The sequence below is a fragment of the Corapipo altera genome, unplaced genomic scaffold (assembly GCF_003945725.1).
Source record: "Corapipo altera isolate COAL_440 unplaced genomic scaffold, ASM394572v1 61411, whole genome shotgun sequence".
NCBI lineage: Eukaryota > Metazoa > Chordata > Aves > Passeriformes > Pipridae > Corapipo > Corapipo altera.
This window is the reverse complement of record NW_020884875.1, coordinates 9643488-9670707: the sequence shown is the minus strand read 5'-3', so window position 1 is coordinate 9670707 and position 27220 is coordinate 9643488. Positions and strand designations below refer to the sequence as shown.

The following is a 27220-nucleotide window of genomic DNA, read 5'->3' as shown; positions in this document are numbered from 1 at the left end:
ATGCTATGGAAGACATCTATTTAATATTTAATTTTATCTATTGAATCTATTTAATACACTATGTTTAGTCAAGAAAAATCGTGGGATAAGTCAACAAAGGTACATTACAGAAGTTAAGATATTTAAGTCCATAAATGACAGTGCTATACTTTTTTGTAAGAAATGCAAATACCATGTAAAATTGCTTCACATTCCAGGATGACTACAGTATCTAGTAAACTTAAGTACATGAATTAGAATTACCTTTTTAAAACTGAACATGACAAAGGAAAAGCTGTGACTATGGACAGAAAATTAAAACTGTGTTTTGGTTTGTTTTTGATACAGCTTTTAATTTCATTTCTAGTACAAGTCTGTTTTTTATAACAACAATGATGTTTCTATGGCTATTACTTTTATCTGATATAACCTCCTTTACATTATATTTTAGGTGAAGAACACAGCACATCTGATCTAGTCCCCGTGACAGGTGTACAAATATGCCCTATGGAAAAGTGGTTAAGGAATTAATGTGAAACCAAGGAATTTACTTGGCAAAAGCAAGAACTACCCACAAAGGAAAGCATATGTCAAAAATCAGTGCTGCTGAGGAAAAGTTCTTGAGGTACAAGAAATGGTTCAGTCTGGTTTAAGATAGATAGAACTGTCTTCCCAGAAGTCTTTGTGGAGAAAAATATAATAACAGAGACTGAGGGGAGACCTCATTGCAGTCTACAACTTCCTCGTGAGGGGAAGAAGAGGGATGGGCATTGATTTCTTCTCTGTGATGACCAATGAGGGGATCCCAAGGGAATAGCCTAGAATTGTGTCAGGGGAGGTTTAGGTTGGATATGAGAAAGAGGTTCTTCACCCAGAGGGTGGCTGGGCACTGGAACAGGCTTCCCAGGGAAGCAGTTACAACACCAAGCCTGACAAAGTTCAAGAAGTGTTTGGACAATGTTCTCAGGACCATGGTGTGACTCCTCGGGTGTGGTCAGGAGTTGGACTTGATTATCCTGGTGGGTCCTTTCCAACTCAGAATATTCTGTGATTCTGTGATAACATAAAATGATCATGTTTCATCATTGTACAGAATGTTTAACACAACTGTTTCACAAGAGAAACAGACCAAACCATGGGAAGAGAAAGCCTACTTTATTGTAAAAGAAACAGTCTAAAAAAAAGATCCGGTATCACCTGTTCAGTAGTAATACATATCATTCATAAAACATAAAAAACAAGGCTAAATATATAAAACATTGAAGAGCCACAGTTGGATCTACACAGTCCAAGCCTTTTACTGCAGAAGACGGTACGTAACTGTCAAAATGTCAACTATTTGCTATTTCTGAAGAAGGTTTTCTCTACAACTCTATCGCCCCAGTCTTTCAGGTGTGACTATGACAACAAACAGCTTAGTTCCAGGTTGTAACATGGAATACAACATCCAGGTTGTATTCCTCTCCAGAATAGAGATGAACAAGACATACAGACTGATACTTCTCCCACGGCCCAGCTCCTAAGTACTGAAGCAGGATATCACGCACTCCTGTGGCATGTATCACAAGTCAAATTGTACATGTATGGCAGAAAATCACATTGAAACAATTGCTCTAACAGGCAAAAATTAGTAAGTTAGACTTATCCCATTATGTGTACTTCATCCCATCTTAAGACAGCAGTCTAACCCAGGATGGATGAATCATGTTACACAGTAGTTTTTTTTATCAAGGCAGCCTCACTTAAGACTTGATACCTAACTACCATATGGTTAAAATAAGGCAGATCGAAAGGGGGCAGTTAAACATTACTCACTGCCAGAAAGCATCTCTAAGCAAAGCACACATAGCCTAAAGTTTTCTCCTATTTCAGTGAAGTAAAGCAGTTTCATATCACATATTAATTCCAAGTCTATTAACTGTAACAAAACCTACATTGTCTTCTTCTAAGAGAAGCATACTATATCTGAGAAGCTGAAGCATGTAGGAGAAATCTACCAGCACAGCAAAGTGGATACTTACAGAAACAGTTGAGCTGGGTGTATTTGTACCATAACCAGAAGAAGGGAGGGAAGCCAAAGACCAGCGGCGACCATCAGTCCTGTTGTGAAACTGAGGTTAGTCAAATGAACACTGCAGTACCCTAACACAGAAACATCTGTGGAAGTAATACTGTGCAAAACTGCATTCCAAAATCATGATGCAAACAGGGTTTTTATAAACAGTACACTTTCACAAGGGACCACAATAAACAAGCATTTACCAAGGATGACTTAGGCTTACAGATTATTTTTTAGTGTGTTTTTCAAATCAAAATTCTATTGAGATGAAAAAACCACAAAGTGAATGAACAGCTCCACAGAGTTGGGGTCTAGCTAATACACACAGAAATGGACCACAAGGAGTTTACAACTCTTTAGGTCCATCAGATGAAAATTAATAAGCAAATTAAAAATCTTATGAACAAATGCAAACTATAACACTCTGAACCACATATAGCCATCACAGTCTGCTTGAAATACAAGCGTAGTGTGTTCTTACGTGGCATCAGTACAGGATACCAACAAACTAGCAGGCTAATGTCAAATAGCTGTAAAGAATGATTAGGTAAAACTAAACTTGTTAAATGTTAATACGTAAATCAGGAAAAAAAATTCTGCAGCAAAAAATCATGCTCACTCAGAACAAAAAAATAAAATACATATAAAAAATTATAACCAAAACCAATTTATGTTCTTCACTGCCTGAGGTGAGCTACACAACAGACAACATGGAACTTGAACATTCAAAGTCGCAAACCAAATAAACAACTATGGGAGCCATGTTTGGATCTTTGAGAAAGTAACAATTACCTGTCATTTCGGTGCCCATGACTGGAGTACAATTGTATCAAATATGTTAAAAAAAAGGCAAAAAAATACATAAATTTTCAACATAAGTTTTTAGTAACATGAAACATAAGTTTTTATTAACAAACAGTATGACTGGAAAAGAGAATCAAAGATCTGTTTTACAGCTAGTACAAAGATGATTTTCAAGTCTGATTTACACAAAGAGTGTAATTTTGAAGAACTGAAGTCATGTCAAATCAGGAATCTTACACATCTTGATGCAGCTTCCCTTCCTTAAAAAAATCCCTTGCTTCTTTCAGTCTAAGGTATTATTTCTTACTACCATTTATCCATCCACAAACTACAATCAAAGCTCTGGGACTTTGAAGACATGAAGTGTGAGAAAAGAATCTACAGTGCATTATTAGTATTAAAATATGAAGAGCATATGTGCTAGAGGGACTACTGATTGTATCAAATACTGAACTCTGAAAACAAACTTCCTCCACTTCCATAACTTCATTTTTAATTCAATAATTCTTCTCCCTTCTTTCCTTCACCCAGATATATAAGACACTTCCAGATGAATAAATGATTCCAAAAGTAGTTTTCTCTTCATTTGGCTTAGCTAAAGCTGTTCACAGTTAAAACAAGAATTTAGACAGTATTTAAAAATGGGTGAGACATATCTATTCGGCAGCTGGGAGAGAGAAAATACTTCCTTACTTAGTAACTCACAGTGAACAAGGTTCCTGCATCACACAGAAAGGGCACAAGAGTGGGAATGGGATATCACAGAAAGTTATCTGGGAGACAAAGGTAAGAGAACAGGAGTCATCCATAAAGGATGACGAGGAAGAAAGGGGAGCAAGCCTGCACGGCATTTTCAGCTGGACTCTGATACTTGACTTGTCTCTACCCTAGAGTAGAGTATTACTCATTTTCCCGCAGCTCTAGAAAGCAGAATTTGTCACCTGCCCATGGGTTTGTGGATGCCAGACTCGTACGTACCAGCAGAAACAATGGCTTCCAGAGGCACAGGCTATTCACGACTCGACAATATATGGGCAGAGAAAGGTGACTCTGCTGTTTGTTGCCAAGGTCCTGGGGAAGGCTGCCTTGAGCTCTGCATGGCAGAGGCTGGTAGCATGGCTGAGGACCACCTCCCTGATGCAGCCCCCCTTGCTGTGGCAGTGTAGCATGGCCAGTAGCTAATGAGAAGCAGCTACACTGGGAAGATACTTCCCAGGAGGCTTCCAAACCATTTCCTTTTCCTCCCTCTCCCTTTCTCACACTTCCTCATCTTTTTGGTATCCCCACTGACTGGTTGCAGTGGATGGAAAAGGAATATCCACACCCCTACACCACTTTGCCCCTGCTCCTTCAACGTGCTGTATCTCACACACACACAGGTTTGTTCTTCCCTTCCTTTGTATCTTCATTAAATTTACAAAATACAATAAAAAAGGCAGGAAGTCAGAAAACTGAAAACTGCTCTCATTAACCACAGGCCATTTTACAACAAAAATGCATCCTATCACAGGTTATAAAAAACAACAACAACAACACAAATAACAAATTCTTAAGAAAACATTAAAGCTGTTTTAAACTTCAGTGTCATCAAACATTTTTACTATAAACATAGAACAAAATAATTTTCTATAGGAAATTGCTCCAAATACGTTTCTTGAATCCCAATGAAGTAGTGAAATATTTTGAAATCAAAGAAACTACTCATGTTACCATTTCTTCACTTAAAGAATTTATTTAGAGTTCATTACAGGGCTCTAAAAAGGTTAAAATTCAAATGAAACACTGGTAAACAATTTTTTTTCCCCATGCTGAATTTTAAGGTTTGCAAAAACATAATATTTTAAACTTTCTGTTGATTATGGGTGGGAAAGGAAAACTACTTCCTGGCTGCTGTATTTCTAAGCAATGCTCGATCTTTCACATCTGCTTTTTCCATTATAAGCTATTTCTGGATTTAATGAATCTTTCTAAAAATATGCTTACAAACAAACGAGTTCTATGATGAGACAGTACCTCTGACAAAAGAAAAGCTATCAAGAGAAAGTAGATTCAAAAAAACCCCTCAACTTTCTTAAGGTGTTGATTAAAAAAGTAGCATTGCAAGCTGTTAAAAAGATTGACACTACTACTGTCACTGATAACTTGGATTCAGATGAAAGAAATACATGAGTTTTCAACCCTTTGGAGCTTTTTTTTAAAAAAAAAAAAAAGTTAAACCATTTCCTTGTACTTACTTTTTAAAACTTGTGTGTGCTACTTTACTGATCTCCCAAAATAAAGTAACTAAAACTTTAGAGGCAAGCGATCTCTCACTGCAAATTCAACAGTTACATGCATGACACTACTTAAGCATTCCAATTTAATTTTTTGTATATATACTCTTGGGTAAACATATAAACTCTGCCTACTCACACAGACATGGAGTTACTGAACATATTATTTGAGGTAGGCTGACAAAGTGTTAAGTGATAGGGAACCACACTGGAAACAAGCAGGGAGTTTCCCATGACATCCTATCAACTTTGGTTATGGTTCATTTAATAATAATTTACTTCACAGATCACTTACAATTCACTTTAGATCTTTAAAAATTCAACCAATATTAATTAATCCTCACAACGCTCCTATGACAATGCTAATTATCTCAGTGATACAGACACTGAAACAGCTCAAGGACAAGTATTCAAGGTATGGTAATGGTATTACTGCTGCCAGCAAAATCAGATCCTGAACTCAGGACCTCTATTATAGTGCTCTTATAAGCAATGCACTTCTTACACCAGCAAAAACCCCCCTTTATATAGCTTGAAATTTCCCCATATCTCAGTGTATGAGGAGATAGTGTCTGAACTGGATTCATTACAATTAAGTCTTTTTTTTTCTTTTCATTCAAAAAGGTATGATCACATTGCATCACTCATTCAGTACAATTTTGTTGTCACTGAGGTTTAGGAGATTTTACATAAGTGAGTTAACACTTATTATTCTAAGCAATTGACCTGACTGATGTATTTACAATCAACTTTTAATATCTGAGTCCAGTATCAGTTCCTCTATTCAAAATGCGTGTCGCATACTACAAACAATCTCTTACCTTCGTGCAAAAGAAAAGTGGGCTGAGGCACTGGGAGAGAAATTCCTAGGGCTATCTTGAGGACTGTTTCCTGTTGGGAGATGATACACAAAAAAAAATATTAGAGGGTCGGGTGGGGAGAATCCACTAAAAAACATTCAGGTATATTAATCCAAGCATTTCCAGCAGGTTAGAAATGAACTTCAGAATTTCTTCTCTCATAGGCTCTCAGAAAGAAAACTCTGAAACAGAATCTCATTTCATTTCTACTGGATTTTTAGTTACTGGATTTTATAACTCATAAAGAACCTTTATTTAGTCTTTTAGTTTGAAAATTCTCAAAACAATTTGAGAATTAAAGTTTAAAAACCCAGCACATTAGCTTGAAACATATTTTTATTGTCAGAAAAAAGAAGAGGTTTTTAATCACATAAAATGTTTGAAAGAGAAAAATCACAATCAAAATGATTCAGCCCTTACACAAAGTCTCTACAGCATTTCCACAGTTGCTTTATTGTGATTTTTTTTTCCTAGTTGTTGGTTTGTTTTTTTTTCCTAGCTCCAAAACAAACAAGCAGGTGAAACACAGTGAATTGAATTTTTTTCCCTTAGTTATGTTAGACTGAGGCATGGAAAGGCTACCACCCTTTGTAACAAGAAGAAACCGGACATTGTGAACAGGTTGTAACTTAAGGGTCTGTTACTTCTTCATATCTGAGCGCCCGACCTCCTGCAGACCAGCATGAGCAGACAGGTAGCAGCTGGTGAGAGGTGCTCCTGCCACCTCCACCCCTCAGCCCCTAGAGTATCTGAAGAAGAAATAAAGATGACCCCTAAAAAAACCCACAAAAATTACAAAATACAAACAAACCCCCCAAACTTCAAATAAACAAACAAACAAATAAACCAGCCAAAACAGCAAACAAACACACCCAGCAAAAGGCAAAAGGATTCAATTTAAAATAGCACTGGTATACATCTCACAATCAATCTTTCCCTAAACATTTCTTTAAAACTACTCTAACAGCAACACATTAAAAAAAAAAGGCAATGTATTTGTTGCAGCATTTTATTTTTGGACATGAGATTGCAACAATAAGCAATAAATAAAAATAAGCTCCTATGTACCCAGAGAGAATCAACATGAAATTTTTAAGGAGAAAACTACTACCCATGTGTAAAAAGGCCAGCACAATAGAGTGAATCCTTGAAGAGACTTCCAGTGGCCTTGATTTCTATTCAAATTTTTGAATTAACATTGCATTTATCATAGTGATGCCCACAACAGATCTCATTAACTCTATAGGAGAAAGCATAATTGTCAAGCCATCAGTTGCAAACACAGAGAGCAACGCACACCCCCACATTGCCCCCCGTTTTCTGCCTAGAAGCAGATGCAAGATGGTTTCTGAGCTGTGCTAAATCACATCTTTGCAGCTGCTCTTCCCACAGCCCCAAGACACAAGGATTCCACTCTCACTAGCCAGTACCTTCAAGGTTTTTCTGCCCATTTATCTATCATGGCTGAATTATGTCCTTCCTAGATCCTCTCCTTCTCCTCAAGACCCCAGCTTCTTTGTTACCCTTCAGACATTCTGAAGGCCTCAATAATTTCAAAGTGGTAAGAATTTTTGTTCCCTAAAGGGGGTTGGAGCAGAGGGAATCTGAAGCCACAGGGGACCAACACAATGTATTCTTGAACTGTATGAACACCAAATTACTAAGTGCAACAGTTCATTTAATTTAACAGTTAACTGGATTTTTTTTGCTGCTACCAGAAGCTTATTTACAAAAGATAAGCTAAATAAAGAGAATTGTAACACTGTGCAGATATAACATAGCTTTAGCTACTGCACTAGAAAAAAATGCCTTGCATTTTGGAGTGTATTGTGGACTTAGACAAGAAGTAAAAAAGACAAAGATGCTACCTTGAACTCCGGCAGAAAAGCACAGAATTAGGCTTAACACAGCAAGACAGAATCAGCTTTTGACAGGAAAAAGTTTTACGAATCAGCATTTGTCAACCAATTCCTTTCCTTTGGTAGCTATTTCAAAGTTACATATGGATATGGATATGTATTTATCACACATCAAGGACATGCCTAACTGTCCATCAATTAGAATATGAGCAAAATCTTCACATAAAAGCAAAAAATGTGGTTAAATAATGCAGTAATTTTGTAGTCATTGCAGTGGATTTGGATTTGTGGAGACACAATGCTGCCAGCTATGCTGCTAGAATCAACAATGATCACTTCCTTACAGACAAAACCTGAAGAAGTCAAAGTCTTACTCAGGAAGAGCATCAGATCCTGTTATTAGGAAAATGAACGTGCAAGCACTACTTTCAGTAGCAAACCAGCTTTAAAAATAACAAAACCGGTGATGCCATATACATAATACCTGGATACTAAATCCTGTAGGTTTATCTAGAAGTCTTAAGAACTCAGACAAGGCTGGAAACAAAGGATTAAATACAAATCCCTCATCATGGCTCGGATTCATGAACGAGGATTTGGGAAAGGTCTCTACCCACGTTTGTCACAAGTGCGTTGGTGGCTAAAAAGGCCAATACGAGACAGGTATGTCCGACTGCAAAAGGCACAGCAGAAAGACTCCTTAGGTGGTAAAGGCAGTTGATGGAAGCGTTCTAGGAGTTGCAGGTGGCAGCGGTAGATGACCCATGATTCAGATCCATATAAGAGAGTAGACAGCACTCTGGGTCTGTAAACACTGATCTTTGTACTTTTCTTCAAGTGTTCGTCAAACTCTTTTATAAAGCTTTCCGAAACCACTATATGCCTTTGCTAACCTGTTGTCTATCTTTCCGTCAATCTTGCCATCCGAGGAGATGAGGTTACCTAGGTAATTAAACTGCTGGACTGATTTGAGTTCTGATTCGCCAATGGTGATATGGGGATGATGGAAGACTTCCTGAGGTGCAGGTTGATAGAGAACTTCTGTCTTCTTTAAACTGACTTCCAGCCCAAAGAGCTCAGCAGCATCTGCAAAGCAGGATGTTAAACGCTGCAGAGCTGCTTCTGTGTGAGTGACAAGGGCAGCGTCATCAGCGCAAAGCAGTTCTTGGACAAGATGATTTAAGGTCTTAGGATGGGCCTTCAGTTGCCTTAGGTTGAACAGGCTTCCATCAGTATGGTATCGAATGTAGATACCATCCTGATCATTGAGGTCTGCTGTGGCCCTTTGGAGCATCATGCTGAAAAAGACTGTAAATAGGGTAGGAGGGAGAACACAGCCTTGTTTCACACCATTAGTTATTAGGAAGGGCTCAGAAAGTGCATGGCCATATCTGACTTGGCCGTGTTGATCCTCATGAAGTGAGATGATCATTTTAAGGAACTTGGGGGGACAACCTAAATGTTCCGAAATCTGCCATAGACCTTTCCTGCTCACAGTATCAAAAGCCTTGGTGAGGTCTACAAAGGTTACATAGAGACCTTTGTTCTGTTCCCTACACTTCTCTTGCAATTGTGTGAGAACAAATACCATGTCTGTGGTGCTCCTGTTGGCTCTGAAACCACACTGGCTTTCAGGTAGAATTCCTTCTGCTATAGCAGGTATTCGTCTGTTCAAAAGTATTCTTGCCAGGATTTTGCCAGCAATGGAGAGCAGAGTAATACCACGAAAATTTGAACAGTCTGATTTAGTACCTTTCTTCTTATACAAAGTGATGATGACTGCATCATGAAGGTCTGATGGTAGCTCGCCTAGTTCCCAACAGCGTAGTAAGAACTCATGAAATTTAGCATGGAGTGCAAGGCCCCCATGTTTCCAGACTTCAGGTGAAATTCCATCAACCCCAGCTGCCTTGCCAATTTTCACCTGCTGTATGGCCTTGAGGGTCTCTCCTAAAGTGGGGGCAGTATCCAATTCATACTTCACCGTTTGTAGTGTGATGGACTGAATGACTGTGTCTTGGACCACACGGTTGGTACTGAAAAGGGTCTGAAAGTGTTCAGACCATTGATTCAGAATGGAGGTTTTATCTGTCAGAAGTGTTTGACCATCAGCACTGAGTAGAGGACTTTGAGCTTGGGTATGTAGGCCTATATGCTGTTTTCAGGGCTTCATAGAACCCTCTGTGATCACCCGTGTCTGCGCAAAATTGTGGTTTTTTCAGCTAGATCGATCCACCACTTGTTCTGGATGTCACGAAGTTTCTGTTGGAGTTTGCTGCATGTGATGCAAAAAGCTGTTTTCCTTGCATGACAGGATGGCAGTGCAAGGTGTGCTTGGTGGGCGGTTCTCTTCTTCCTCAACAATTCCTGGATCTCTTGATTGCTTTCATCAAACTAGTCCTTGTTCTTCTTGAGGGACAACCCTAAGGTTTCTTCAGCGGACTGTTCAATGCTGTTTTTAATATAGTACCAGAGTGTTACTGGAGAGGAATCTGTAGAATCCGTGGAATGGTTTTCGAGCCTAGTTTGAAGATTAGCCTGGAATTTGTTTCTCACTGTGGCTGATTGGAGATTGTTAACTTGGAGTCTCCTCCTTGGGATGCTGCCCCTTTTAGGTTTGAATTTAAGAATGAGGTTAATTTTACAGCATACTAGTCAATGGTCTGTTTGGCATTCTGCACTGGGCATCACACAGGTGTGGTGGACATTGCAGACATCTCTCCGTCATCCCAAGACATAATCGATGAGGTGCCAATGTTTGGATCTGGGATGCATCCAGGTTGTCTTCAGACTATCTTTCTGCTGAAAGATTGTATTAGTGACAGTGAGCTGTTGCTCCACAAAGAATTCTAGCAGAAGTCGACCATTATCGCTGCAGCTTCCAACACCATGCTTGCCTAATACTCCTTTCCAGGTTTCAAAATTCTTTCCTACTCTGGTGTTGAAATCACCAAGGATAATGATCTTATCTGCAGGAACCTTCTGAGTAAGGCGGTGCAGGTTGGTGTAAAATTTATCTTTTTCAGCAGGGTCAGCTTAGAGAGTTGGGTCATATATACTAAAAAGGACAACATATTGCTTGTTGTGTAGTGGAAGGTGTAGGGAGATAATTCCGTCAGAATGACCTGTCGGCAGGTCATTCTGCCACCCTTTAATCCTAAAGTTCATCTGCCAGGGCCGAGCAAGCTTGGACGGTGACAGCAAGGTCTTCAGGATGTAGGTTTGATTAGAGTGACCTTTTCTTAGATGGATGGCCTTACAGGGCTGATCGAGCTCCATCTGTCCAGGTTTGGAGTTGTCCTTCTGTTCTGTGACAAATCCCTAATGACTGGAGAAATAGCTAGTGCTATTACAGGTTTAAGGTGTGGTGTTCCAGAAGACCAAGACGGGTTAGAACCAGAGTCCTATAGGTGACCTTCATCCACCCATCTGCAAGTCAACAGCAGGGAGACTTTCAAATAAAAGCCAGTGCCAGTTAATTCTCCGCCCATATGCGCAGCATTTGCTTATTAGTCAAATCCTGCTGTTCTTTGGGATCTCCTAGTTGTTGTATGTTATAGTCCTAGGATATCTTCATGCTACTAAGATTACTGTCAGTGTTTCTGATCTGGTAAAGTAAACTGGACTGGTAGTTAGGCATTAGGTAATTAACACCAGCATCCTCTGGAGACACAATCAATAGGCAATCAACCTATCAAAACAATACTGTTTCATGAAAACACACAAGGTAGCTATTTTGCAAGCACCTAAATGTTAAGAAAACTATATCAAGACTACTTAAACTGTGATTGTTTTGCAAGTATCTTCAAGAAGTCCTGTGTCTTTGCCAGAGGGGCAATATTTTAAATCTTTTAAAAAGGCATATATATTACAGTCACTCTATATTATTAATGTGTTTTTAATAGCTGTCTGCTTACAAAATAAAGAATTTCAGATGCAATGACTTTCTGTTACTATTGAGGGAATACCAGATTAACGATAATTGTTATCCCAAATTCCTGGTGGGTCAAATCCAGCTTGAAGTTTTGATGTCATGATTTGATGGTCTTCTAAAATGCACCACAATAATACAAGATAACAATGTTATGTTCCTCTATGTCAGTTTAATTGATGATGAACCCACAGTATGAACTAAACAATATACAAGAAGACATCAACCACCAGCAGTAATAGTTCTGACTTTCATACCATAATAAACAGTGACAGCCAGCAGAATGCACAGCTGGGAACAGAATATTTTTTGAATCCTTCTGCAGGTGCTTCACACTGAGATCCATCCACATGAGGAGCTCAAGCTATTTCAAAATCTGGATTTATGCTTGAAACCAACAAATTAGTTTTCGTCAGTTACAGCAAAAAAGGTTTGCGAGAAAGCTTTGCATGTTCTGACCACTGCTTAAATTGCATCATGTAATCCCACTTATAAATTTATTGAATCCCATAGGAAAGGTCAGGTTTGTCCCTGCCATACTTGGTGGACGGTTCTTTAAGACCGCTCGTGTTCTGGTATATATGGGCAGCATGTATTTCTCTTCACATTCTATGAAGGGGGCTGGGGGAAGGCAACTCTGACTGCTTTAGATGACCATATCATCTTTCCAGTCTTCCTGTTGCTAAGGCTAGCAAATAAGTCTTTCAGTCTTATACAGAGAAGTTTCCACATTCTATCCCACCAGGCTTTCTCCCCACATCATCCCATTTGAACATGTATAACCATAAATACAGGGAGTATTCCAGATGAAATTTAACCAGGACATTGTACGGTGGCATAAAATCTTCCCAAATTAAATTGAAAATTACTGCCTTTATACATCTTCTGAGATTTGATTTCCACAGCTACAATAGACTGTTCTTTGCAAACATCATCTGATCCAGAAAATTTGTCAAATCCTTACCTAAATTCCTTATAACAGATGAGTCCACAACTTACCATAGACAGAATCTGTTACAGGTCCTCCAGCACAAAGTGCTGCATATTGCAATGTAATTTCATATTTTTTTATTCCAGTCCTTGAGATCATTCACTCGCTTCAACACAGTCCCCCAATGCTATTTCATACTGGATGCCTTCCAAATTTACATCAGCTACACTAATTTTTTGCCAAAGTCACTTATGAGAAGATTAAAAAGGTTTGGCCACAAAAAGAACAGCCGAGGACTCTACTGATAACCTCCACTCCTACTTTATAGTATCTCCCATTTTAGCACAAGCCCTGTCTTTATCCCCTTAAACAACTTCCTACTTATCTTGCAATTCTTGTCCTACTGCCTGTCTTCTCAGTGGCACCACATAAAACATTTACTACAATACAGACAAGTATAATTTACAGCATTGCTCCTAACAGCTAAATCTTACTTCTTCAGCAGATACAATTAAAAACTACCACATGTGACTATTAATCATTAGAGGTTACTATCACTACAGGAACAAGCTCCTGTGACTCCTGAGGTGGGGTGGGTGAATGTTCTGACTTGCTGAGATTATAATCATTCCCTTTGCAGGCTGGGTGGAGCAGATGGCCTGCCTTCACAGTATCAGGCACAGTGAGATAGAAAAGCCCATTAATGACCTGGACACCAGATACTGACCAAGATAATGCTGCACTTCCCACAATTCTGAATGTATCCAACAGTTCATGTTAAAATTAAAATGATCTTTAGGCAGGTTCAACAGCTTCCAGCCCAGGATGCTGGAAGCAAAGGATGGCCAAACAACTAACCTAAGACAGTTGCTAATAATGATGAAGATTTGAACCCAAAGAAATTACCTGACACAGATTTGTTTTCTATTTTCATAAGAAAAAGACTACATAGTGAAAGCTGATACTTTTCTTGAAATCCTTTGTGATCTTTACATATATGCATTAATAAGGCATAGCAAGACTCTGACTGCAAACTAAAAATCTGACTTTCCAAACACAAATTATCTCCACAGAGGAAAGTGGCATTATATGTATTGTATTAGTAATTAATGTACATAACAGATATATAATATTTGCTGTACACAGTGCCTTTTTCTTATCTGCTTTTTAACCTCGGTCTCAGACCTTATAACTCTCCATGTGCTCCCAAGACTTGGACTACTTATTGATCTAAGAACTCTTTACTGTAGGCCATGAGCTCTTATGGTCACTATGCTTACAAACGAATCTGCCCTTCTCTGACAGATGCTACTCCTGTACTATTTGTGCCCTGTGTAATCTATTTACTTCATCCATGTGGTGCTATCTCACCATCTCTCCCATCCTAACACGTGAATCTGAGTGTGACTGAGACGGTAAGGATGACAGTTAAAAAACTCTACGTAATGTACAAATGCAGGTTGATTTGGAAACACTCTGAAAAGATTAACAACAGACTCCTTTATAGGAGCAATCCTCTATTACCTCCAGAGCAAACAATGAAAACTGGGGACGGGCAGAAATTTGCCAGAGATCTCTATATGACTTCCTCATAAGGGGCAATTACTGTCATCCTGAACTTGGGCCACCGGTCCTCTTCAAAGACTGTCTATCTTAACTACAAAATAGTTGGTGCCTCAGTTCATACTTGAGAGAAAAACAGGACTGTAAGGAATTAATGGAGAAGGGAAGAGGTTGCTTGTAGATCCAAGGGTGTCCTCACAAGGGATGAAAATACTGACTACAGATGCCTCTGAGGCAATGAAATCCCAAGCAATGCCAACAATCTCATTAGGACTATACACGAAGTGCCCAGGATAACACTAAAGATTCTTAGTGGTTGCTATAGTGCTATGTTTTAGATTCAGGATGAGAATAATGTTGGTAGCACACAGATATTCTGGTTGTTGCTAATCGGTACTAACTCTGAATCAGGGACTTCTCGGTTTCCCATGCTCTGCCAGCATGCAGGTATACAAGAAGCTGGAACGTCCAGAAGAGCTGACCCAAAGAGGCCAAAGGGATATTCCGTACCACAGAACATCATGGCCAGTATATAAATGGTGAGAGTTGTCCAGGAGGGACTGATCACTTCTGGGGCCGGGCTGGGCACTGGTCAGCAGGTGGTGAGTGACTGTATTGTGCATCACTTGTTTCTCTTGGATTTTATTCCCATCTTCATTAGAATGATTATTTTTGTTATCATTATCATTAGTAGCAATATTATATTTTAATTTACTTTGTGCCAATTATTAAATTGTTCTTATATTAACCCATGAGTTTTACTTTTCTTTTTTTTTTTTTTCTAATTCTCCTACCTACCGAAGGGGGATGGTACAAGCGGATGAGCAGCTCTGTGGTACTGAGTTCTTACTGCAGGTCCTCATCCCTTTGTTGTGATTTAACCCCAGCTGGCAACTAAGACAGTACGAATATTAAGAACTTAGTCCACTTAAATAAGAACAACTAATGGAACTATTTTCAGGAAGGGTAACAGCAGGCTTTCCCCAGAGATGGATGGAGTTCCCTGAGAGCAGAACAGTAGTGGGATCCAGTATCCCAAGAAAAACACACCTGTCAGAAAAAGCATTGATGGTGTGAAACCAGAAGCCAAAATGGTTTTTAAAAGACATGAACAATAAGGGTCATGCGTAATCTATTCATCTTTCTGTCTGAATTACTCAAACCACAGCAGATGATATCTTTCATTTTCCTGTTTCACGGAATCAGTAATGTGTCCAATAAGGAACCTCTGGGTACTTTCTTTCCAAAACCAAAGCAAAGTGACTTCAAAGTATGCCTAGATCTTTAAAGTAGCCTCTTCCTTTTAATTTCTCACCTTGAAGCAAACGTGATTGCTCTCAGAACTATATCAGAACATAAGTCATGGCAAGGTAAACTCATGCCAGTCTGACGTTTCAAGCCCAAACTCAGTTAAATTTCCAAGACGTGGAAAGACAGTATAATGTAACTTTGCAGCATACGAACAGAAACAGTCAGACGTCATAACTTCTGGCCTAAAATGCTGTATATATGTATCACTATGTCCAAGCATATAAAAGTCCCAAACACATTTCTAATCACATCTGAATGAGAACTGCAGGACAGACTTCTACTTGAGCCAGGACCCAGTTGGCTGACAGATAATATTCTGTCTCTATGTCCAAAATAGCTCTTCTTCCTACTAAAAAGGACCTGTAATGCACTACCTCTCCTTGCTCCAGATACAGAAAAACATTCTGTGTTTTAAGCAGAACTCTTGAGATCCCCAAGAAACAGGGAAGATTAGATGAAGGGACTAGAGCATTGTAAAGTGGAACTCTCAGAGGCCACATACCTTTACCAGTGCTTTTGATTTAACTCACAGAAGCACGTTAGGATTTTTCTGAAGTGGGAAGCAAAGTAATAAAAAACAGACAAAACAAAAATAAAGAGAGGATAGAGAATTACTCTCAATGCATCATAAAAATGCTGAGAAGGTGAAACACTAGGAAAACTGACAGTCTGGGTTTGTTGCAACCTTTCTCCCACACTGAGGAGGACTGGTGCACATAACTGAGTGAGGAAAGCATGACCCACCAAAAGGTGTGATGTGCAGAAGCTAAATGTTTCTTGGACAGGTGGCACTGCAAGAGTCCCCAGTGGCTAAAGTTCCCAGTGTTCTCACCAGTTAGACTGAGTCCCCTAAAAGGCAGATCCAAGAATAAGTCTTTTCCTTTCACACCCAGTGACAAGCAATTGTGTAATGGTCTCACAAAGTTAGATTAGCTGTGAGCATCCATGCACCCAGATCCTGAGTCTGAACTCATCCGGGAAGATTCCTTGCACAAATCTGAACTCTGACAACACACAAGAACAGTAGGTCCTCTCCAATGTCCTCCATATTCTGCATAATCTCACTAGGACATATTTACCAAAAATGCATGTTATTACTGCGCTTCAGCCAAGGAAAGTCTAATGAATAAACCCGTTTTCAGTGAAGGCAAGCACTAATACTTTGCTGCATGTTCAGCTTGCTACTTTCTTCTCTAGGACTGGAAACTTTTGTTTGCCTCTCCCTCTTCTATTGTTTCCTCCTGCAAAAGCAAGCATCCATAACAAATATGTGAAGATGTCAGAGGATCACCTCCAGTCCCTCTGAGACTTAGAGCTTGCAGTACATGCTCTTGGTATATGGTCTGGCACAGGATATAAGGTAAAACCTTCAATTTACAGAACTTTTCTAGTTCCATTTCCACCTACTTTCCAGATGCAATAAAAAAAAAAACATCCTAAAATCATCTTTAGATGGACAGGAGATATACCAAGTTCTCTCTGTAGAGTCAAGGACGCCTCTCTGACTTGGAGTAATCCCTCTCAGACAAGGACTGGCAAGAGGAATAAACCCAGTAAGCTGTACAGCACACACAGTCTCTCATCATACCCCTCTACTACACTTTGCAAGGCCACAGGACTCCAGTACAGGCCACCACAGAGAGCAGGGAGGCAAGCTGAGTGTGCAGAAGCCAGTATAAGTTAACGCTTGGCAGCTCTAACAACATAAAAATACAGCATCATTAAAAATCCACAGCCTCTCAAGTCTGACATTACCATAGATTTACATATTTTGAACACTTGAAACGCTGAACTCCTACTACATACTTAGAGGAAAATTTTAAACTTATGAAATTTGTATCTTTATTTTTGCAGACTAGGATGACATGCACAGAGATTTGATGTACACACTTGTCTAAACACATCAGCCAGCTGAGTAAGGAGCCAATGGTTGTGCCAATATTTACTGTAATTAGCTATTCATGAAGGCAAGCTAATATCAGAGACAGCCATAAACATGCAAATTTTCATCACATATATGAGATTTCCTAGTGCTGGTAAAGTGTTTGGCGCATATAATTTGGAAGAATGTATCCAACTAAGGGAACGTACTGTATCCTGTGTAACTGGAGAAGTTGCCAAATATTCGTAATACATTTTTGAATACACAGTACATACTTCTGAGTTTATGGAAAAGAACTGCTTACACTTAACATGTCCCTTTACTTATAGTATTGGTTTTCCACCTTCAGAGCCACTTTACAACAGCTGTGCCATCAGCAACATTATTTCCCTCTTACTGTCTGAGAAATCAATTCAAAACTGAAAGCCCAAGTCCACTGCCAGATAGGAGCAGATAGATCAAATACACAATCTATATCCAGATCCCACGTAACATGTGCTGGTCAGAGAATACTTCTGAAGCCTATCAGGTCCAAGGTAGCAGTTTCCAAACAGGTGGTATAGTGACTCATAGCATCAGACATGCCAGTTCTCGGAGTAAGCACTGTTATTGCTTTCATCAAGTTAGCATAGCACAACTAAAGACACCTTCTACAGTAACCATAGATCTTCTCTTCCAAATGGCAATTTCTGCACTTCGGAGACCCAAAGAGGGATCCCAAATATTCCAACATCTAATTTTTCAGTTTTAAAAGAGTATGCATCTTGTTTTTCTTTATCTGTTTTAAATGCTCTTTAAATGCTGTCTTGAACTCTTCATAAATCTTCATGTTGACTGGATTACTAGTTGTGACAGCTGTTGCTCAGAGTGAAAATCACCACTATATTTTCTCTAACAATGTTGCTTCAACAAGAAAACTGGAGATGCCTTAATAAGCTCAACACCCTCTTCCAAAATTCATGTGAAACTCTGCATCTCCTCATTTAGTATCCACCTGAGAGCAGTTTTCCAAAGTATTCAGTGTCATTGACTACAAAAGGACTGGTGCAGCGCTTTCATTTTGGCATGTAGTTACAGCCAATGCCCCAAAAATATAAGGAGATAATAAACCTTTAAGGAAATGAGTTTTGACATGCTAAAAATGTTCCTTTTTTAAAATTACGACAATCATTATCAGTAAAGTATTTATTTATGAACATTCATTCAATCTTTAAGTGATTTAGGTGCTTTAGAAGAAAATGATCATCAATTTATTGCCATGCAAAGTGAAGCACAGAAATTACCAGCAAAATGCCTCACACTATAAATCCTAGGGAGCAAAAGCAACAGAAATAGAATTAACATGCTGCTCACCAATACTATCTTCAACATGCACTGCAAGCTACAAGAAATGGAGTGATGGGGGAAGAGAAAAAGTATCAGAATGCAAGGCGGGGAAATAAAAATAGCTATGTGATCCATGTTATATATTTTTGGACTGCTTCTGACTGTAACATAGGATTTATGGATCTAAATATAAAACAGAAGTTTGGATGGAAAGATGTGCAACTTTTTGCTATTACAAGCAGGGGAAAGAAGAGTAGAGTCTGTTTTCCTTTACTCATACAGACATTCTAAGAATTTTATAACAGCAGTAGTAGGATACTTATGAAATCACCTGTATGAGCTGAGAGTGGTGAATGAGGACGAGGAAGAGCTGGAGACTGACTACTGCCCATCAAACTCTTCCTGTTACTCGTTCTGCAGCTGTGGGCAAAAAGAAAGGAAAGAAGACATTAGCATCAAAAATATAGGACATACCACACATGGGTGTTTTGAGATTCTGCTACTGTGTTCCTTGACTTCCCAGTTTCCTATTAAAAAAACAGAGCTACTGTTGATTTTGTAGGCATGTCCAGGAAGTCTACAATCATACTGCATAATGGCAAATGCAGTAGTTTCCAAAGAAAATATACCATTGATACTTTTCAGGCCTGTACATTTGTTGTTCTATGCAAAGATCAGCATTCCCCTGTAGAGTCATTAACAAAAAGTTCTTCTCTGACTACAGCTTATTTCTCTACCATACACTTTTTATAGAATATAAAAATAAACAATCTGAAACATGGTCTCAAGCTTACAATCACCAACAACTAAAGCTATTTCTGTTCCATGAACTGTAGCTTGAAATCACATGCCAGAGAGAGCAAGATTTATCAATCTGAGAATGATAATTATAAATCTAATTACTGAGATAAGTTTCACATCTGTGCCTTTTGTCAATGGAATAGATGATGCCTAGGAAGATGAATGCATTTTTTTTACTCATACCCTTTTCATCTACAAAGCCACTAATTTCCCATATCACAAGATCATTACATGAGATAAACAGTAAATTAACACATCTATTAAACTTGGGAAAGGAGGCACTTTTCTTAAATACATCGTACAGTTTTTATATGTTTGTTGGCAGATGTGTTTTTCTTTTTCCCTTTCTCTACCATAAAGAACATTCTCACAAACATAAATCCCCAATACTCCATCATTCATACAGAAGGAAAATATTATCCTGAAGTCAAGAGACCTTAGCTGTGTATAAACTGAAGTGCATATGCTAATGTTTACAGCACTGCAATCAAAATTTTTCTGTAAAGGTTTAAAAAAACCCCAAACTACTAAAACCATTTCATTATCAGAGCAGGTTCCAATGGAAGCAGATTCAGATCACAACTGTAGATGTCTCAAAAGATGAATTTTGTAACACTATGATTTCTATGTAAGAGCCAGAAAGCAAGACTGATTAGTTTTTATGTGGTATAAGTTGAATAAAGTGCAAAAGAATGGACAGAGTTTAATAGCAAAAACAGTTAAGAAAAACAGATGCTAAAGTTATCCAAAGTAATACTGAAAACAAGAAAAATAAAGAAAAAGATAAAAAGTTGAGTATGAAAGCAATATAGAAGACATCTACAATACTTTTTTAAGTCGAACTTTAAGATCACTCTCTCTTTGGAAAATGTTTTGTGAACCAGCAAGAGTGCCATTCCCAACTCTTTAAAGGGTTAATGCAAAGTTCATTTGCACATTGCACAAAGTCTTGCCATATTACTTAATTATTTTATTCAATTAATTAATTATTTAACTCATGAGTGTATCATTACTGTAGACCCATGTAAGAAAAGAATGCACAAAGTCATTCCAATATTTACATTTAGATGATGTGATGGTATCACTACATCTGTGGTGCAAGTTGTGGTTAAGAGACCCCATTAGGTGACTTTAAAGCAGTTTTGCACGGCTAAAGTTTGGGCTTTAAAGAACCACCACATCTCCTGTCAGAAGAATGAAACACATTTTAAGCACACAAATTTTAGGTATCCTTCACAGACTTGGCTACAGGGATGATTCCTTGCCCTTACTTATCATTTGCCCTTCCTTGTAGAAATTGAGACTTTTATCACTTTTGCCAGAATTTCTTATGTAAATAATTCCTTGTATTCACTTTTATACTAATATTCAAACTTTACAATCTTCAGGTGAAGGTGCAACACATTATTGCACAAATCATTATCAAAGACATCTTATTCAACTTATCTTTAATTTTTGAAGGGTGTGGATTTTTAAGAACTATTTCTGGGGAGCATGATGATATTACCTTAAACTTAAAACTCTCAAATAATGAGAAATCTTCCCCGCAACTGCCATATAGGAAAGAAATCTTTGCTATTTGCTCAGATGTGGCTGCAGCTATATGGAGAATTTATCCTGTCATGCTCAAATAAAATGTTCTACTGAGAAATAAAAAATAAAAGATAAGTAGTCTACTCTATTTGTCTTACCAGTAAGGTAAGACACAACTCCCTGCATTAGAGGACAAATTCACCCTAGAGCTCTCACTGGAGGCTTTGTTTTTCAATTGTGTTTCACAAAGATTTTGAAACAATGTTATCCATTCTATGTAATCTGTGAAACACAATTCCTTCCCAAAAATACTACTATAGAAGAGGCATTTTGTGGATGAAAAAAATAAACTTCAGGGAACCTGAAAGATGATCTAAGCTGCCAGAACACCACAAATGGGAAGCAGGGTGGCTCTAAGGAAGTATCAAAGTATTATTTACTGAACTGTATTTAGCCTTAAAACAGAAATCTTCTGTATACAAAAGAATCTCAGAAGTCAAAACCATTCTGCAGGCAAAATTGTTTTTTTCTAGATCTCTGATCACATCAAGTAACTTTCCTCTTCTATTGTCTTCATAAAACTATTCTTCTACCATTCAAATCTGACAAGATAGAGCAATTGATAAGAGGCAGCCCTGAAATAAAGCCTCTTTGTCTGCAGGAAAGTTATAGCACTGCAGGAACACTCTACAGGAATTGTAACTTAGGGAAACATAAACCTTGGTAAACTACAGAGTGTTAGCCCTCAAAATGCACCCTTGGATTCCATGTTGTGATCAAGTTGCATGCAAAGAAGAGACTAGCAAGCCAGGTAGCAGGTAAGATGCAGGGTTTAGAACACTGGGGGGAAAAAAAAAAAAAGGAAAAAGAAAAACTTCTTTTTCCAAGAAGAATAAGAGAGCAAGGAGAACAAGGAACAAAAAAATCCAGTCAGGTTTAATAACTAAACTTTGGGGTGCACGCAAAACTTGAACAGAACAGAAAATTTATATTTGTTGCCCTTTGCTTCCTTCTCTGCCCCAGGAATATCCTCCCTGGACTCTGTTTGTCCTGGATGACTACCTATCTGAACTAGTTGACATTATACCATATCAGCAGTGCCCTGGACAAATGGAACTCCTCCTTATCTGGGAATCCAGTTCATTTTTTTCCCAAATTCCCCCCTCAACAGGTTCTTCCTTACCTCCTACTCTCCATCACTGGACAATCCTGCCCACCCACACCTCTCCTCCCTATCCTGTCTTCTCACCATATCTCACTGCAGAGGAATTCTTCTTTAACCCCAGCTCCAGTATCAGGCCCATAACTCCAAGTCGCTTCTCCAGCTGCTACAGACAATCAATGTTTCCCATGAGAAGTACTCGTGGTAAAACACGTAGAAGACACTACATAGATATTGCTTTGTGCTGAACTTCTTTTATAACAAAGGGTGAATAGCAGCTGCTGAAAGATGCAATCCAGTTGAATAAAATTTGATTACTTACTTTGCTCCTTAAATAGCCACAATTCTTCCCATATCAGTCAAAAGACCTTTGGGCAGAAATGAGGGGAACTGCTAGACTGAAATCAGCAAAGCATAAGACACAACTACTAGTACAGACATTTAAATAGAGCTACACTCCACAAGCTCTTGGAAACACTAAATAGAATAAAAAGTTGAAGCAGAAATACAGCTCTTCTAGGACAGACAGAAGTTCATCCAGAGCTGAAATATTAAATGCAGGTTTCCTGACAGAGTAATTAAGAAAAGGCAAAAACTGTGAGAGATATGCACTGAAATGGAAGTTTCTTTTTCAGAATGAGGGTTAATAGATGAGCAAATAAATTGATTTTATTTATCAAAAAAAAGTAGGGAAAGTAGGCTGTATTACCACTTGCCATGCTTTTCATGGGAAATACAGTATCTGCTTTAATAATTTCTAATTATTACATTTCAACATTCTCAATTATTAATTTTTACACTTGTAATGAAGATGGATCTGGACTGTAAGCTATTATGACAGTTCACCACCTTTAACAGTCTATGCTGAACACACATCATCTTAATTTTGGTATTAGTGTAATATATAGCAGTCGAGCTGAAGGTAAAGACGAAAAAAGGATTTCTCTCATTCTAAGAGAGGCTGCAAACAAATGGTTTTATCTGCTAATACAAGCACAAATAAATCAAGTTATTGCCATACCCAGAATGCAAAGCCTGGGTTTTTTGACCGTGGGGTGATCTCTCATCTACTGACACCTGATGGGATGCACCTTTCTCAGAAGGGAAAAAGAGTTCTAGCACAGGAGTTAGTGAGGTTCACTAACAGAACTTTAAACTAGCTTGGAAGGGGGAAACGGACATCATCAGCCAGTGATGAGCCATGGGATGGTGTGCCAAAACTTGAAGAAACAAGCACTAATGGGATCCCTCAATATACTTCACAAGGTGTTGGCCACAAAGTTATGACATCTGAAATGTTTCTACACTGATGTACCCAGCATGAGAAACAAACAAGAGGAGCTCAAAGATTCAGTCCCATCACAGAGATCTGACATCAGAGGCATAAGTGAAACCCAGTAGGATGACACCTGTGACTTGAGTCCTGGAGCCCTGCTAGACAGTTACAGGCTCTACAGGGGGGATAGACAGCGCAGAAGAGGTGGAAGGGTGGAAGGGCAACAAAGACAGTGAAGGGCCTTGAGGGGAACCATATGAGGAGTGGCTGAGGTCACTTGGTCTGTTCAGCCTCGAGGAGTCTGAGGGGAGCTCTCCTTGTGAGAGAAAGAGGAGGGGCAGGCACTGATCCCTTCTCTGTGGTGACTAGTGACAGGGCTGAAGGAATGGCTTTAAGTTGTGTTAGGGAAGGTTTAGGTTGGATATTAGGAAAACGTTCTTCCCCCAGAGAGTAGCTGGGCACTGGAATGGGCTCCTGAGGGAGACGATCACAGCACCAAGCCTGAAGAGTTCAAGAAGTGTTTGGATAATACTCTCAGGCACACGGTTTGACTCTTGTGGGTGGTCCTGTGCAGGGCCAAGAGTTGGACTCGATGATCCTTGTGGGTCCCTTCCAACTCAGCATATTCTGTGATTCTATGTAGACATAAGAGAGACAAATAACGCAAGACCAGCCAACACATAATGCTCTAGGGACAGAAAAGGTGGTTATAACTTCTCTGGTGTTATAACTGCATAGTTGAAAACTACCTCAGCAGGAACATGCTGCCCCTAGCAAGACTTGAGATGTGGGTCTTTGTTTATACAGAAAGGTAAATTAAGTTATATTTCAGTTATATTTAACTTGTTATGAAGCTAGCTAAGCTATGCCTTCATAATTATTGTCTTCAGTAACACTGGAGAAGCAACACAGCCCACAGCACTTAAAAACATTAAAACATTTAAATGGAATTTAGCTTGGTTTGATTTGGCTTTTTGTTTGTTTGTTTGTTGCTTTTAAAGAAGCCTTTTGCATTAAAAAGCAGTTCAGTGAGTATTTCCAAGCTCTTCAGAATCCAGACAAGTTCTGTGGGACATTAACTGGAACAAATGCAAAATCCAGCTGTCATGAAGAGATGAGATACTGATGCTGCAGCAGCTCCCTTGTCAAAAACAGCCTTTAAGATTGTATTTGATGAAGCATCTCCAGACCTAGAAAGTCAAAGTAAGACAGCCTGCAGTTAACACCAGCACATGCCAGACTGCTTTATGGAAGAAAACAAACTGTGCAAGAATATGAACAGTGAATACTGTGGACTTAGGGTTACATGGGGAGAACCAACAGAGTCCATCCAGTGGTAATTGCTGCTACCCTGGTCCGACTTACAGCTAAGAAAGACCAAAGAGTAAGGAAGTTTACAGTTTCGAGAGATATTTCCTAGTCTGAAGCAGTTAAAATTTTTAAGGTGCTGCAATCGAGAGAAATCTGCAAACCATCTGAATGCAAGTAAAATATACCGTGACTATCAACCGTAATTGTCATCTCATTCTTTTAAAGGCTTTCAGTATTTCACACTTATATCCATTTATTATCATCTAGGAGTATTTTCTGATATATTTGTACTAGGCTATATGTCTGCATATACACTCTTCAAATCTCCTCCATGCATATAGATAGGTATATAAGCATATACATATACACCTTCATATTTACATGCATAAAACACATACATATATTTATATAAAGACACGTACCTAAAATTCTAGACTTAAAATATCACGCACAGCACCAAACATTCTATTTACTATATATCTTGCTCTCTGTGACAAGTTATTCTACATTAGTCTGTACCAAAATAGGAAAAATAGGGTACTAGGATTTAAATTTTACGTGTTGTAATGTAGGGATTCAGATTTTCCTCTTTTGTATTTAAGGTTTAGTCAACTTAAGTAAGGTTAGCTTTCGTCTGAAAAAACGTCAAAACATAATGAACACAACACACCAAGATGAAGAATGCAGCTGCTGGCAGCCCTCATTTGGTGGTTTGCCATGAATTTTTGCAACACTACAGCAAACGCATCAATTTTGGCTATTGGCCAAGTAAACACGGGCAGTAAGCTATGGGCCCTCTCTAGGTACTCAAGAATGTGCGTCCAACACCTTTCTCCCTACTATTAACACCAACTACCACCATGCCATCAGAACTTCACCGTTCCTCAACTATACAAAAGAAGAGACCTCAGGTTTTTTTCTTTGTATTTCTAAAAAAAGAAATCTACAGCGAAAATAAAAAAGTGCAATCAACTGGATGCATAATCACCTTCTCCATGGACTATCTAAAGAATTCAAATGCAAGCAAGACAGCAACATTGCAAAAACAGTCATCAGGAAAAATTGCAAAAATATCTGCCAAATATCAAATGGTCTGACCTGAGGAAGGGTATCTTTGCAAAGACTTCTTACACTGTAGAAGGCCTCTCAATTTCCACCACTTCAGAGTATTACAACACAAATAAACTGATCCTTCATTATGCTTTCTCAACTGAACTTGCTAGTTAGATGTGTGCAGAATATTCAACTTCACTGATTGTGCTCACTTTTACTGTAAGCAAGTTCAATCCATAATTTTCTTCTTCTCACATAGAAGAAAAATCAGTAGTTATAAGAAATCAGAATTTCTTCTACAGAATTAAAATGGTGTACTTCTATCTGTCCTTATTCTTCATAAAACACCTGATTCACTTTAATTTACACAATTAAATATCTCTATACTAACTACTAACTCTATATTTGTACAATATTCATAAAATAGCTGCACACAAGTTCAGTCTGTAATACAAAGTGAGCAGGTAGAAGAGTGCAGACAAAGAGAATGCTCAGGATCATAAACTAGCCCACTGTGCAATTCTGCTAATCATGCACAAAACACTGATTTTGTGTCTTTATATCATACAATCCATTGGGAACATGACAATAGGATCATTTAAATGCCACTGCTTCTTGAATTTCTGTTTTGTGTTCTGAGAAGGGACATAGACCAAGTTATGAGATGAACAGCACATTCGCAATCATACCAAGACATTTAACTAAATTCCTTGACACGCAAAAACTACTCATTCTAAACAGAATTAGGAAGCCAGAACCAGAAGTAGAGGAAAAATATGCAGTGCTGGCCTAAATAACTGCTAAGTTTGATTATCTGTATGCTACATTATTCAGGACATGCAAAAAAAGGGTAGAAATGCCTAACTAGAAAAAAAATATTAGTAATTATCAGGAGCCACTGTGATGGGTTTATAATATTTAACAAGTGTTACCTTAAAAAAAAAAAAAGTGTCATACATCACAGCTATTAAGATCGAAGTGTTGTTCCTTTGGAGGTGTTAACCAAAGGAAGTAGCACCTTGACTTGCATAGTAGACAACCCTGCAGAAACTATTTGCATTAGACAGGAAATACCCTATTTACCAGAGGGCATGCCTACCCAACAGCAGACAGAAGGTTCACAAAAGAGGTCTTGATGTGCTCCTGGCCATTCCCTGCAGCTTCACATTAACCTGTATCACTCCAGATTTTGACTCCAGACTACAACCTGCTGGTGCATCTCTTGGGCTAAGAGGATGCAGCCAGACATTTCCTACCAAGCTGCAGAGGCCAGGCTGGGGGCAGGATGTTTCTCACTCTGCCCTAT

General features: G+C 38.6%; 1 protein-coding gene across 10 annotated transcripts in view; it reads right to left on the bottom strand.

Annotated features, from left to right (window-relative positions):
* MAST4 (microtubule associated serine/threonine kinase family member 4) overlaps nt 1-27220 on the bottom strand; it is a 300551-nt gene that overhangs the window by 57725 nt on the left and 215606 nt on the right. For 7 of the 10 annotated variants that reach the window (XM_027634973.1, XM_027634974.1, XM_027634982.1 and 4 more), the window contains 4 exons: nt 19110-19198; nt 5937-6006; nt 2831-2851; nt 2001-2079 (listed from right to left, as the gene is read on the bottom strand). In XM_027634973.1, coding sequence (XP_027490774.1) covers nt 2001-2079; nt 2831-2851; nt 5937-6006; nt 19110-19198 — 259 coding nt within the window. The remainder of the gene's footprint in view (nt 1-2000; nt 2080-2830; nt 2852-5936; nt 6007-19109; nt 19199-27220) is intronic. The other 3 variants (XM_027634975.1, XM_027634977.1, XM_027634979.1) reach the window with 1 other exon arrangement.